This window comes from Panthera uncia, chromosome A2 (genome assembly GCF_023721935.1).
Source record: "Panthera uncia isolate 11264 chromosome A2, Puncia_PCG_1.0, whole genome shotgun sequence".
In the NCBI taxonomy this organism is placed as follows: Eukaryota; Metazoa; Chordata; class Mammalia; order Carnivora; family Felidae; genus Panthera; species Panthera uncia.
This window is the reverse complement of record NC_064816.1, coordinates 139,629,640-139,641,105: the sequence shown is the minus strand read 5'-3', so window position 1 is coordinate 139,641,105 and position 11,466 is coordinate 139,629,640. Positions and strand designations below refer to the sequence as shown.

Sequence of the window (11,466 nt, the reverse complement as noted above, 5' to 3'; positions counted from 1 at the left end):
AGTATAATAGGGTCCATAAAGTATCCACAGTGACCACTCTGCTCATGTGTCATCTTCAACACTGGGTTAGCCTTGGCCTGGGCTTTCACATTCCTGAAGCTGCATTCACTGTTCTCCTTTCATCTCTTACTGGAAAAAAGTTATAATCCACGGCTCACATGCAGTTTAGGCTCAGCATTCTTGCTGGCATACATTTCTGAAACTCTTGAGTATTGGGGGGAGATCAGTTTAAAAAAAAAAAAAAAGGTACACACTGATTGACATCCTGCAGTTCACCTGTGAAGTGTTGCCGGCACTCCCGTGTAGCGGTACAACTGTCGAAAGCCACCAGGTTGTAGAGAGGGCAGCAGAGAGACTGGGTACGAGGTCCCTGACAAGCTGTGTAATCTTGGGCAAATTCGGTACTTTTCTGGGCCTTAATTTACCGATCTGTGAAATGGGGACACCCAGAGGATTGTGGTGAGGACTAATGAGATATTACACTTCTACTCACGGCTTAACAAACGCCGTGGTTCTTCCGGCCCGGGGTGCCGTCCTGGGGCAGGCTGCCGCGTGCGCGCGCGCGCGCGCGCGTGTGTGTGTGTGTGCACGCGTGTGCGCGCGCGGGGCTTCGGCCCAAGGCTGTGTTTCCCGGGAAAGGAGGGCGTGTGGATGTGTGTGCTGGGCCGCCCAGGGAGTGTGCGGCGGCCGGCGCCGGGCCGAGAGCTAGGCTCCCGCGCTCGCCGCGGCCGATTGGCGGCGCCGGGTGAATGAGCGCGCGTCGGGGCGTCGGGCACAGAGGCGGCGGCGCTGGGCGCTGCGGTGCGCGCCAGCCTGCCGGCCGGGGTAGGGGGCGGGCCGCGGGTGGGAGGGGGAGGGGGAGGGGAGAGGGAGGGAGGGGCGGGATCGAGGGAAGCTGGCGGAGGGAGGGAGGGCGGTCAGAGCGCGGCTGCCGCGGAGCCCGGCGCGGGCGGCTCTGCCGGGGAGCGGGGGGCTCGCAGCCAGGAGGCGGCGCCGCGGGGAGGGAGCGCGGGGCGCAGGGCCGGACCGGGCCGGCCGCGGGGGACCGCGCTGCGGGTCGCCGGCAGGGCCAAGCCGGCCCGGGGGCAGTGTGGCGGCGTAGCCGCGGTCGCCGGGACTCGCCGAGGGGGCGTCGGGCGCGACCGAGAGAAGGGGCGAGACTCGGCGGAGCGTTGTCCAGCTGGGCGCCTGGGCCGCCGCGACCTCCGGTTCTTGGGGGACTTGGCAGAGGAGACCCGCCTGCGGGAGGGAGCGAGAGGAACAGGTCGGCGGGTCCGGGCAGGGGGAGAGAGAGGGCGAGAGCAGCGTGAGCGAGAGAGCGAGCGAGCCTTCGAGGGGTGGTGGGTGTGTAGGGGGACGAAGGTGTGCGATGTGTCTGCACGGAGTGTGTGAATGTGTGTGTAGGGGTGTGTGTGCCTCTCTGTGTGACTGTGTGCACTGTGCGTGTCTGTGAGAGACGTGTGTGTGCGTGTGTGTGTGTGTGTGTGTGTGAGAGAGAGAGGGAGAGAGAGAGAGAGGAGGCTGGGAGCTCACAGAGCTTGGGTCTGAACCCGTGTAAGAGGGAGGGGGCTTGGCAGAATCGGATGTGGGTGTGTGCACACGTGTGTGTGCAGGGGTGTGTGAAGGGTGAGTGTGTCTCGGGTGCTAGGTGTGGCTGTGTGTGATGTAAGGGGGCCGGGTGCACGTGTATCCCTGGCTCACCCTCCCCTTCCCCCACCAGATATGTGTTCATGGAGGGGGTATTCAGGGAGGAGGTAGGAGGCGGCTGCAGCAGCCCCTTGCGGGGCTTGCCTGCCTGTCCATCTTCCCCGGGAAGCCGGTGCTGGCCAAGCTTCCCCTCCCCCCAAATACTTCTAGGGTTAAGGGGAAGGGAGCAGGCCAAGCCCCAAGAAAGAGGAGAAAGGCCGAAGGGACAGCTTCTGCCAGACCAGGGCACCCTGCCTCTCTGGCGGGAGCCTGGCTGCCTTCTCCACCTCAGCCTGATCGCTGGGCTCTGCGCTTTGCCCCTCCCAGGGCCCTGTGTTCCTTGGGGTCTGAGTGAGAGAGAGTGCCAACATCTCAGGTTGGAGCCCAGGGTGGGGGGTGGAAGCAGCGTGAGGCTTCTCCATGAGTGTTGCTTGTTCGCAGTTGTACTAGCAGAAGGGCGCTTGGCACGTAGTAGGCCTCAATAAACATCTGAGGGAGGACAGGAGGCGAGACAGAAGAGAGGGAGGGAAAGGATCTGAGTCGGGAAGTCTGAGTGCCCCCCCCCCCCTCAGCTATCAGGGAGGATGAGGGCAGCTGATTGCCTTTAGGCCCCAGCCCCCAGATTGAGCAGGTTGGGGAGCAGGGGTTTTGGGAGAGGGGCTTTAGCTAGAAGAGAAGGGGAACCGCAGGGAAGAGATCTGTTCTGGGCCTGAATGGAGGGAGGAGCTGGCAACTCTCCTTGGGCAGAGCCCTTTGCGTCCTGTCCCCACCACCGGCTTCTCTGTGATCAGCAACCTCTCTCTGGGGCATCTGATCCCAGGCAGTGAGCGCTCATAGCGCCTCTCCCCTCTCCAGGATCTTCAAGCTCAAAAGGTGCTGAAGAACTGAGCCCCCTGCCCACTGAGGCCACCACCCAAGGCCAGGTGGGGCCATGGCAGGGCATGGCTGTCTGGGGCTGTTCTGCTGGGTCCTGCTTGCTGTTCCTGTGGGGCCCCAGCCTGTCTCCTCCGTCTCGGGTGTCCCTCTCACCACTCTGACCCCACCACCTCAGAGTGAGGCCTCTATGCTGTCTCTCAACCTGGGACTTAACTTCAAATTCCACCTTCGGGGACCTGCTGCTGCCTGGGGGATCTCTGTCACAGAGACCCAGCCGCTCTCTCCTGGGCCCAGCCGGGAGCCAGAGGAAGAGGTGGCCAGGGGGCTGAGGACCGACCCCATTTGGGAACTGCTGGTGGGCTCCCTTGGGAACTCCCCCCCGGAGTGGGGCTCTGCTGAAGGCAGCTCTACGCCCTGGGCCTCCTCCCAGTCTCCAGAGTCCACATTCCCCCTCTCTGGGCCCACTGACCGGCCCACTGCTCCCTATCAGCCCGGGATGGGCACTGTCACCTGGGACACTGCTCTGACAGCTACGGCACCTCCATCCAGTCCTCCCAGACTCCGCCAGAGCGAGCTGGAGCTGAAGTTTGACATGGCACTGAGAGCAGGCGCAGCCCCCACGCTCGGGCATCGAACGCTGCCCCTGCTGCCCAGCCTGCGGGCCAGCCTGGCAGAGATTGCTGGGCGCCTGGGACCCTTTGGTGAGTACCTACCCCATCTGGAGAAGAGCCCCTGCTGGGCAGCCTGGCAGGTAGGAGGAAGCTTCAGCCCGGGCTCCTTTTGCAGGGTTCTTCGGCACTACTCTGTCCCCACTGCGGAACTTCTCAAGCCCAAGCCCTCTAGGCCCCACTCGATCCCCAAGCTCTGCCTCTAGAGTTTCAGATTCTCCAGGTGAGTGTTTATTTTGTTGCAACAAACACTTAAGGCACACTTCTACGTGCCAGCCACTGTGCTAGGGGCCTAATCAGACCTCCCTGTCTTCTTTGACTCTGTGTTGCTTTTCCCCCGGGCCTGGGACACGGGCCACTGCTCCTATGGGGAAATGCCCTCTTTGCCATACTGAGTCTGATTTGGTCCTTGTAGCTTACCTCCCAGCGTACATGTGGCTACAATTCCTGTTCGGTATACATTGGCTCCGTTAGGGCAAGATCTGGGGAAGGACAGGATTTTCTCCAAAGCCCCAACTGCCAAGACTGGCTGGCAGGATAGTGCTTGAACCCCACGTGCTCCTTTTGCAGGGTTCTTTGGCACCACTGTGTCCCCACCCCCAACCCCCCTGGAGAGAAAGCTCCCAAGCTCAGGCCCTTTGGACCCAGCTGCTTCCCTAAGGTCTGTCACGGTTGCAACAGCATCACTAGGTAAGTGTCCAGTTCACTTGCACGTGACATTTATTTAGCAGTTACTACATGCTAGCCACTCGTTGGCGTTCTGGGGCTCTTTTATTTCGTTGTCATCATAATCATAATCAGCATTCTCTTCATCGTCACCATGGCGATACGTATTAATGGTCTGAGAACAAGTGTTGCTGGGGACGGTCCCACACAGAGTTAAGTAATGGTCCCCCGGGAGTTTTGCAACCATAGGCAGCGCAGGATGTAGACAAATGTATCAGAGGCAGACAGACACAGGGACTCCTTCATGATTTCCCACAGCCTCAGTACCAACTCCACCCTTCACTCCAGTCTGCCTGGCCTGCCTCTCCACCCCCACCCCCCGCCCCAACCTTGGGGCTCTCTCCTTTGCCGTCTGATCTGACATGACATGTTGTCAGATATGGGCAGAACTGGGCCCCTCGTTGGGAAGACAGTGAAGAGAAGACCTTCAGCAGACGGACGCCACCCTTATTTAAAGGAGTCTTTCAGAACATGCACCCAGACAAGCTGGTGGTGCAGAGGAAAGACTAGGGGCTCTGGAATCTTGAGACTTGGCTCAGAATCCCAGTTCACTGACCAACTGGCTGGGTGACCTCGGGAAAGTTATCTACTCTTCCTGAGCCTAAATTTGCTCGAGTATCTAGGGCTTAATAATAGTACCTATCTTGTTATTGTGAAGCCTCCAGAGCATGTAAGCTCCTGGCATGAGGCTGGGCATGAAGTTGAAGTTTCTTAAATAGTAGCTGTTAACCTTGGTTCTGCCTTTACTGCATCCCAGATGCACTTCCAGAGCCTACCTCTCTGACCCCGCAACCTTGGCGCCAAGATGTGATGGCCACCATGACCCACAGGGCAGAGAGCACTCTCAGGCTCCGGTAGGTGAGGCCAAGGGAGCCACGAAGAGGGACCCCTAGGCCCAGCCTTGTTCTGCAAAGCATTTACTATAGCTGTGAATCCGCTCAACCCTTCACAGTAGGAACCAGCTCCGCAGTGGAAAGCACTGGTCCCCCAGCTCCTTCCAGTTCCGGACTTAACACAGCACCTGACTGTAGCTCACTCCGGAGCAGTCACTGCATGTGGGCGAGGAGGCTGCTGTCCCCTCCCCATCCAGAGATCTGCTGTGGGGTGGGGGGCAGGCTCTGTGGCCCCGGGGGAAGGATGCTGGCTGGCGGTCTGTCAGCCTCGGTGACAGTGCTGGCCAGGCAGGTTTAATGAGTCTGGACAGTATCAGAGGAAGCGCAGCTCGCTGCCCCACCCCCTCCCCCCTCCTTACTGACGGCTGCAGGAACTCAGCCTCTTCCTGGCTAGTTCTCTCAGATAAACCCAGGAGGGCGACAGGCCTCTTGAAGAGAAGGCCAAGGGGCCTTGCTCCTGCCAGCAGTGTATTAGGGGACAAGGGGAGTCCCTGTCTCCTCTGGGATCTTTCTAACCTAGGTGTGGTTAACCTTTGACTCTAGGACCTCTCTTTTGAATTGGGTCCCCTTCACCTTGGACAGAACCAGCAGGCAGCTGGAAGAAGTTGTGCAGGTCATTAACATATCGCAAGACTTTCCTACCAGTTGATAAGTACCCACTGGCCTTAGCCCCCTGAGCACTCGCTCCCCTCCACTCCCCGGACACCCTGGCCGACATCTATTCTGATTGGCTGCCATCTGTACCCTTTACAGTTGTCCAGTATTTCAAATGCCAGTGACCCTTACAAAGAGGATCAATCTTCTATGATCCGAGAGGTGGGGGTGGGGAGAGGAATGGGGCCAGGCCGCTGAATGGACCACAGCTTCTATTGGGAGAGAGAGATTCCCCAGCCCTTTGATCTGGACAGCTGGTAGATAATCAGGCCTGACTTTTCCATAAATCGAGCAGGCCCCTCTCCCTGACTCCATCCCAGCCAGCTGTGACCTTACCAATTACTCACATTGACATCCTATCTCCTTTCTTGCCCCTGAGGTCAAGAGGGGCCACAGGGCCAGAGTGGGACTACCTTGTAAGAGAGGGCTCCTCCAGAGAGGGATCTAGGAAGTCACTATCTTCTGGACTCCTCTGGGGGAGACTGAGGGCTCTTTCTGGGCAAGCCTCAAGTGGGAAAACAGGGGATGAGCTCAAATGGACTCTCCAAAGACAGAAGCTGGGTATTCTCTGCCTGTCCCTGCCTACAACATGGCCCAACCCCGGGTACACAGGGTATGCCCAGTCTCCCAAGGAAGCAATGCTCCTAGTTCAGAACTCCCTCCTCTGACACCTGAGCTACGCCTACACTTTGCCTGTTTTCTGCTTTTGATTTTTTCCTGGCTTCTCAGTAATGTTCAATACTTGCTCTCCTTGCCACAGTGCTTGGGGACAGAGGTGAGAGATGGGGTTTCTTTTGGCCCTTGGGTAAGAAGTGGAGCCTAGAGAAAGGTGAGGTAGGACAGACCTCTGAGAGCTGTACTTGTCTGCACAGCGAGCGAAGAGGAGGCCGTGAGGGGTGCCAGGCTGGCTCAGGCTGTGGGGCTCCCGGGCACAGTCTCACTGCCTTTCTGCAGAGCCTGCTAAAGCCGAGGAAACGCCAAGCGAACTCATCCACTTTCCAGAAGTGGTTGGGCAAGAGCATCCGAGAGGACGAAGGAAGGGGATTGAAGGAGGAGGTGCAAGTATTTGATCCTGTTCATGTGGGACTGATGCCTACCCCTGATGAGCAAGCCATCCCAGCTGAATGGTTCCCCTTTTAATTCCTGTCTGTGTCTTCATTAGGCACTCAGGGGTGGTCAGTCCATCCAAATGGTGTTCTTTAGATAGGGTTCGCACAGTGAAACGATGTGTTGATGTTTGCTCATTTGACTAACGGTGGTCTTCCTAAGCAAGTTTAGGACGTGCTGAGAGACAGCAGCCTTTCGTTAGTTAAACCAAGAACTAGTTTGAGGCCAGAAATAGTCATACTCCCGTGGACACAAACCGATGACTGATCGGTGATAAACATTAGCTGATAATGATGATACCAACAACGATCACATCTCGAATGCTTATTAGGCACCAGGCACTCGGAGGAGATTTGGACACGTCGTCCATTTATCCTCCTAACAGCCTTATGCAATAGGTGCTCTTCCCCAATTCAGACTTGAGGAATGTGATGGAACAGGAACCAGGGCACATACCGCCATTTGCAGTAGGCAGCAAGCTGTGTATATTTAATTTTTGGCTGCTCCCTCTCTGCCCTCCCCAGTTGTCTGATTCTATCTTCCCCTCCTCTCTCTCCAGAGCTGCTTTCTGCCCCCCTCACTCCTTTTCCTTGTCCTCAGGATTGCTGTGTTTTGCATGTTCCCAGCCTGAGCTGGCAGTGCCTGGGGGTGGGAGTGCACCTGGGGTCTTCCTATATTGTACAGCTGGGGCAAGGCTGGAGCACGGCCAGGCTGCTGGGGCAGGGGTCTGGCTGTCAGAAGACCCGCCCTCCCTCATTCTGCATCTGCCTCCTGTGCACCTTCCCCTCCTCACCAGGGTGTCTCCATCCTTCACCACCATGTTTCTCCCTCCATAGTGTTTGCAGCTGCCGTTCTGCTGAGCTTGCTAGGTGGAGTAGGGAGAGGTTCAGCCTGAAGCATCTTCTTTTGCTGCTTGGCCGTGGGAAGAATCCTTGGATCTCTTTCCAACTCTTCTCTTGCTCCAGGAAAGTAAATTAGGGATCTTACTCCTCACCCTCTTTTTCTTGACTTCCCTTTCCCCAGGGAGGGTAGGGAAGGTGTTGGTGCACAGAGTGGGGCTAGGGGCCTAAGTTAGCAAACCCTAGGGCACCTGAGGGGCTCACTCACGAAGATGGCACCTTATGCCACTATGATCTTCCCAGTGGTTCCTTCGTGGGAGTTCAAGGGTAGCCTTGAGACCCCCCGGGGAGTCCATCTCAATGTCACCTATAAAATGGAGAACTGAAGTGGCTTATATATTAAGAGTCTTAGACCAATGGCTTTGTGATCAAGTCAGGATGGGGACCATGGCCATGAGTAAGCCAAGAGTTGGGGGTAGGGCAGACAGGAAGGCCAGTGAATGGGAAAGGTTGTGTTCTCTTCAGGTGCTGGGGACGGGAATGTCTTACCTCTCCCCCTGCTGCCTGCATGCATGTGTGTGTAGGGGCTATTCCTGAAGAGACAGAAAGGGGGAGGCAGTTGAAAAAGGGCAAGGGAAGCTTCTCTTAGCACCAAGGTGGGAGTTGGGAGTCAGGGGCACAGAATAAGAGATAAGCAAATCAGTGTCATGAGAAGAGGCTCAGACTGGTGCTTCAATCTGGATTCTAGTGGCAGCTCTGCCGATTTGTGACCTTGGACAAGTCACTTTGCTTCTCTGTAGAGCCTCGGTGTTTTCATGGGGCAAAAAGAGGATTCATTTATTCAGGGAATATCTGCTCAGTGCCAACTCTGGGCCAGGTACCATTTTAGGCATGGAGATTCAGATGTGAGCAAAGCAAACAAAAATCTTTGTTCTCATCAAGCTTTCTTTCTCGTCAGAGGATTGAACTAGAGGGGGCTTCTCCAGGTCCTTCCAGTTGTAAAGTTCTGTGGCTTCTTAAAAACTCTTTTCAGTAGAATCACAGAGTGATGAAGGGAAACGAACAAAGCAGGGGGCGGGGGTGGGGGGTGGGTTAGGGATGGGGGGAAGGGATGAGAGCTGAAAGTGTTGTGTGAGGAGTTTGATGGGGAGGGGAAGGCGAGCAGCTGAGAGGGTGAGCCTTGTATTTCAGACAAGGGTGTCCTAGATGCTATGAGACTCTGACTGGTATACAGGTCACCGGCTGTGGGGAGGGGAGGAGGAGGGCTGCATAATTGTTTCAGACAAACGTTCTTTGCCCACAGACCCCACCAGGCCCACCTCTGGCCCGGATGACCCCTCTCCTGCCAGCCTTGGGAAGCCTTCCGTGCAGCCAGAGTGTGGTGGGCCAGGGTCCTGCATCGTGGGAGAATTGCCTGAACGCGAGGGGCAGCCTCCTGTGGCCCCGAGGGCCCTCTTCTTCCTGACCCTGGAGGCCGACTGGGCAGAGGCCAGAGCTCGCTGGGGGCTGGCCTGGGAGGCCCACGTGTACGGGGTAGGCACGCTCTTCGGCCTAGTGGCCCTGCTGGCGCTGCTGGCCCTAGCCCTTTTGCCCTGGCGCTGCCCGCCAGGCGCCCCCTGCCTGGCGCTGCTGGACCTGCTCCTGCTGTCGGCCGGGACCACGCGGGCCTTCCCGCTCTTCTACGACGCCTATGGGCACCGCGACCGGCTGCCCCCGCTCGCCTGGCTGCTGCTGCAGGACCTTCCGCTGCCCTGCCTGGCCGCCGGCCTGGGCCTGGCCTGCCTGCTGCTGGCCCGGCCGCGCCCGCCGCGGTGTCCCGCCGGGCTGGCCGCGCTCCTGCTCCTGGGGCTGGGGCTGGCGGCCGCCGCCGCCCTCGGGAGCGCGGCCCACCGCCCGCTGCGGCCCCTGCGGCTCGCCTCCCGCGGACTGCACGCCTTCCTCGCCGCCCTCCTTTCTGGGCTCCTGCTGGCGCTCTCCTGCTGGGGGGGAAGGCGGCGGCGGGCCGGAGCGCCCCTGGGAGGGTCTGGTTTCAAGGGCGCCACCCCTCTGCCGCAGGCTCGCAGCCCCTTCGCCCCGCGCGAGTCCTGGCGGCGCGCGGCCCGCACAGCCCCGGTGGCGGGCACCTTCGGGCTGCTGAGCGGAGCTCTGCAGGGCTACGAAGTGCTGCACGCCCTGGGCTATGGCGGCCAACCTGGCCTGGAGGGACCCTGGCCCTGGTGGGCCTTCCAGCTAGGCCTGCGCTTGGGCGAGGTGGGCGTCGCGCTCCCGTTGGCGATGCTGGGCCTCTACCCGGCGCTCTGCAGCCCCCGTGTGCCGCCGCGCTGCTGGGCCAAGCTCTTCCGCCTGTCCCCGGGCCACGCGGCCCCGCTGCTGCCCGGGGGCTGGGTCACCGGGCCCCCCGACAAGGAGCCCCTGGGTGGCGCCATCGCGCGTGGCGACGCGGAGCTGCTGCAGCTGTGCGCCCTGGCCGGGCCGGGCCCCGACCTCCTACTCCAGGGAGGCGGCTGCCGGGGCTTCGAAGGCGCGGCGGCCAACCCGGCCCCTTCTCCGGCCTCCTCCCCCTGCAGCGATTACACCGTGGATTTCCGCCCGCCCTCCCCAATCAACCTGCGGCGCAGCATTGAGGAGGCCCTCTGCAGCGAGGCCCTGCTCACTCCCGGCCTTTTCCAGGGCCCTGCCTACGGGGAAGCGTTGCCTGGGCTGGGCCTCTACCGCACCGCCTCGTTGGGGGCGAAGACCGGGGCCGGACCCAATGAGAGGTCTGAGGAGGCCCTTGGCTCTCCCGCACCGCAGGAGCTCCCCTCTCCCGGGGCCTGGCCCGCGGGCAGCAGCGCCTCTTCCGGCTCACTGTGCGGACTTTCGAGGGACAGCTCGTCCATGCTGCTATGCTCCAGCCCCGACAGGCCTCCACGCTGTCCGCTGGTCTGCGTCCTCAGTCCCCCGCGGCCCTCGGGAAGCAGCCCTAGCCTCCCGGGCTCAGGCTCTTACCAGGTCCTGTCCCCACCCTCCCGCGACTCCCCAGAGCCTACTCTTGAGCTGCAGGCCGCAGAAGCTTTGCTGCAGGAGCAATTCCTGGACGCCTGCCGACAGATCGACGAGCTGAGCATGGGCAGCGACACCATAGACCTGTGAAGAGGCGCCCCCGCTAGGTGCACCAGCCTTCGCCCCCTCCTGGCGCCTGCTCTGCCCGAGACCTGCACACTGTAACCCTTCCTCAATCCTGCCTGGCTCAGATACCTCTCCCCGCTTCCTTCTCCATCCAGGGGTCCCTGGGTGGGTGGGTCAGCAGCCAGGCTCTGTTGATTGGGAATTAGTGCCACCTCCTCTGGAGCCCTGGGCTCTGATGCCCTCTGCTGCAATTCTAGGCTGGCAGGGGTCCCACTTTCCTTGGCATTCACCAGCAATAAAGCCCCAAGGTGCTCCACTCCTGACCACACTCCCCACTCTGGTGCTGAGTGAGAGGGGCTGTCCTCAGAGGACCTCGAGACCGGCTTCAGTCCCCAAACCCACCTCTGCCATACCCAGGAATCCCATTCCTGTATGAGCGAGCCTCCCTGTCCTCCATGTGATCCTTCCCCATAGAAGGGTCCATAGCTCATCTAGGAGACTCTACAGCAGTTGGGTGGGAGGTGAACGCTTTCAGAGTTAATTTATCAATAAAATATTTTCAGAGAAAGGTCTGATCTTCTTGGAAAAGCTTAGATGAGGCAACAGCAGCAGCGGTTCCATCAGTTCGGGAAGAGAAGCGGTGTTGGGGTGGGGTGAGTTCATCTCAGACCCCAGTGACCCTCCTTCCTGACTGCAAGTATTGTCCTGTAGCTGGAATGAGTGAGGGTCCTGGGAGTGACCCCTGGAAGGCCCTCTGACTCTCTGGGAAGTGGCTTGTCAGAGATGAAACCGGCCTTGAGAGGTGAGGCGGGAACTCCACGGTCATTGGTGGAAATGTCTGCATTCCTAGGAGCCTGGCTGCAGGTTGTGGTGGACAGCTGGCTAGGGACCAGTTGGTGGTAAAGTCCT

The 11,466-nt window shown here is 59.6% G+C and overlaps 1 protein-coding gene across 2 annotated transcripts; it reads left to right on the top strand.

The window, feature by feature from the left end:
* The first annotated feature begins 2,576 nt into the window (after positions 1 to 2,576).
* PRRT4 (proline rich transmembrane protein 4) lies at positions 2,577 to 11,125 on the top strand. Of its 2 annotated transcripts, none has more exons than XM_049642984.1 (4): positions 2,577 to 3,263; positions 3,349 to 3,453; positions 3,801 to 3,920; positions 10,017 to 11,125. In XM_049642984.1, exons 1-4 carry the CDS (start codon positions 2,618 to 2,620, stop codon positions 10,550 to 10,552), a joined length of 1,407 nt encoding a protein of 468 aa, XP_049498941.1. In that variant the 5' UTR covers positions 2,577 to 2,617; the 3' UTR covers positions 10,553 to 11,125. The 2 variants fall into 2 exon arrangements, with proteins under 2 accessions (XP_049498941.1, XP_049498940.1); XM_049642983.1 differs by having other exon boundaries at positions 8,753 to 11,125.
* Positions 11,126 to 11,466: the final 341 nt, after the last annotated feature.

What these genes read in the sequence shown, in the direction of transcription:
- PRRT4 (XM_049642983.1), top strand. Translation starts at nt 2,618, where the DNA reads ATGGCAGGGCATGGCTGTCTGGGGCTGTTCTGCTGGGTCCTGCTTGCT. An exon ending in TAGAGTTTCAGATTCTCCAG is followed by an intron (nt 3,454 to 3,800) that starts GTGAGTGTTTAT and finishes CTCCTTTTGCAG; the next exon opens with GGTTCTTTGGCACCACTGTG. An exon ending in GGTTGCAACAGCATCACTAG is followed by an intron (nt 3,921 to 8,752) that starts GTAAGTGTCCAG and finishes CTTTGCCCACAG; the next exon opens with ACCCCACCAGGCCCACCTCT.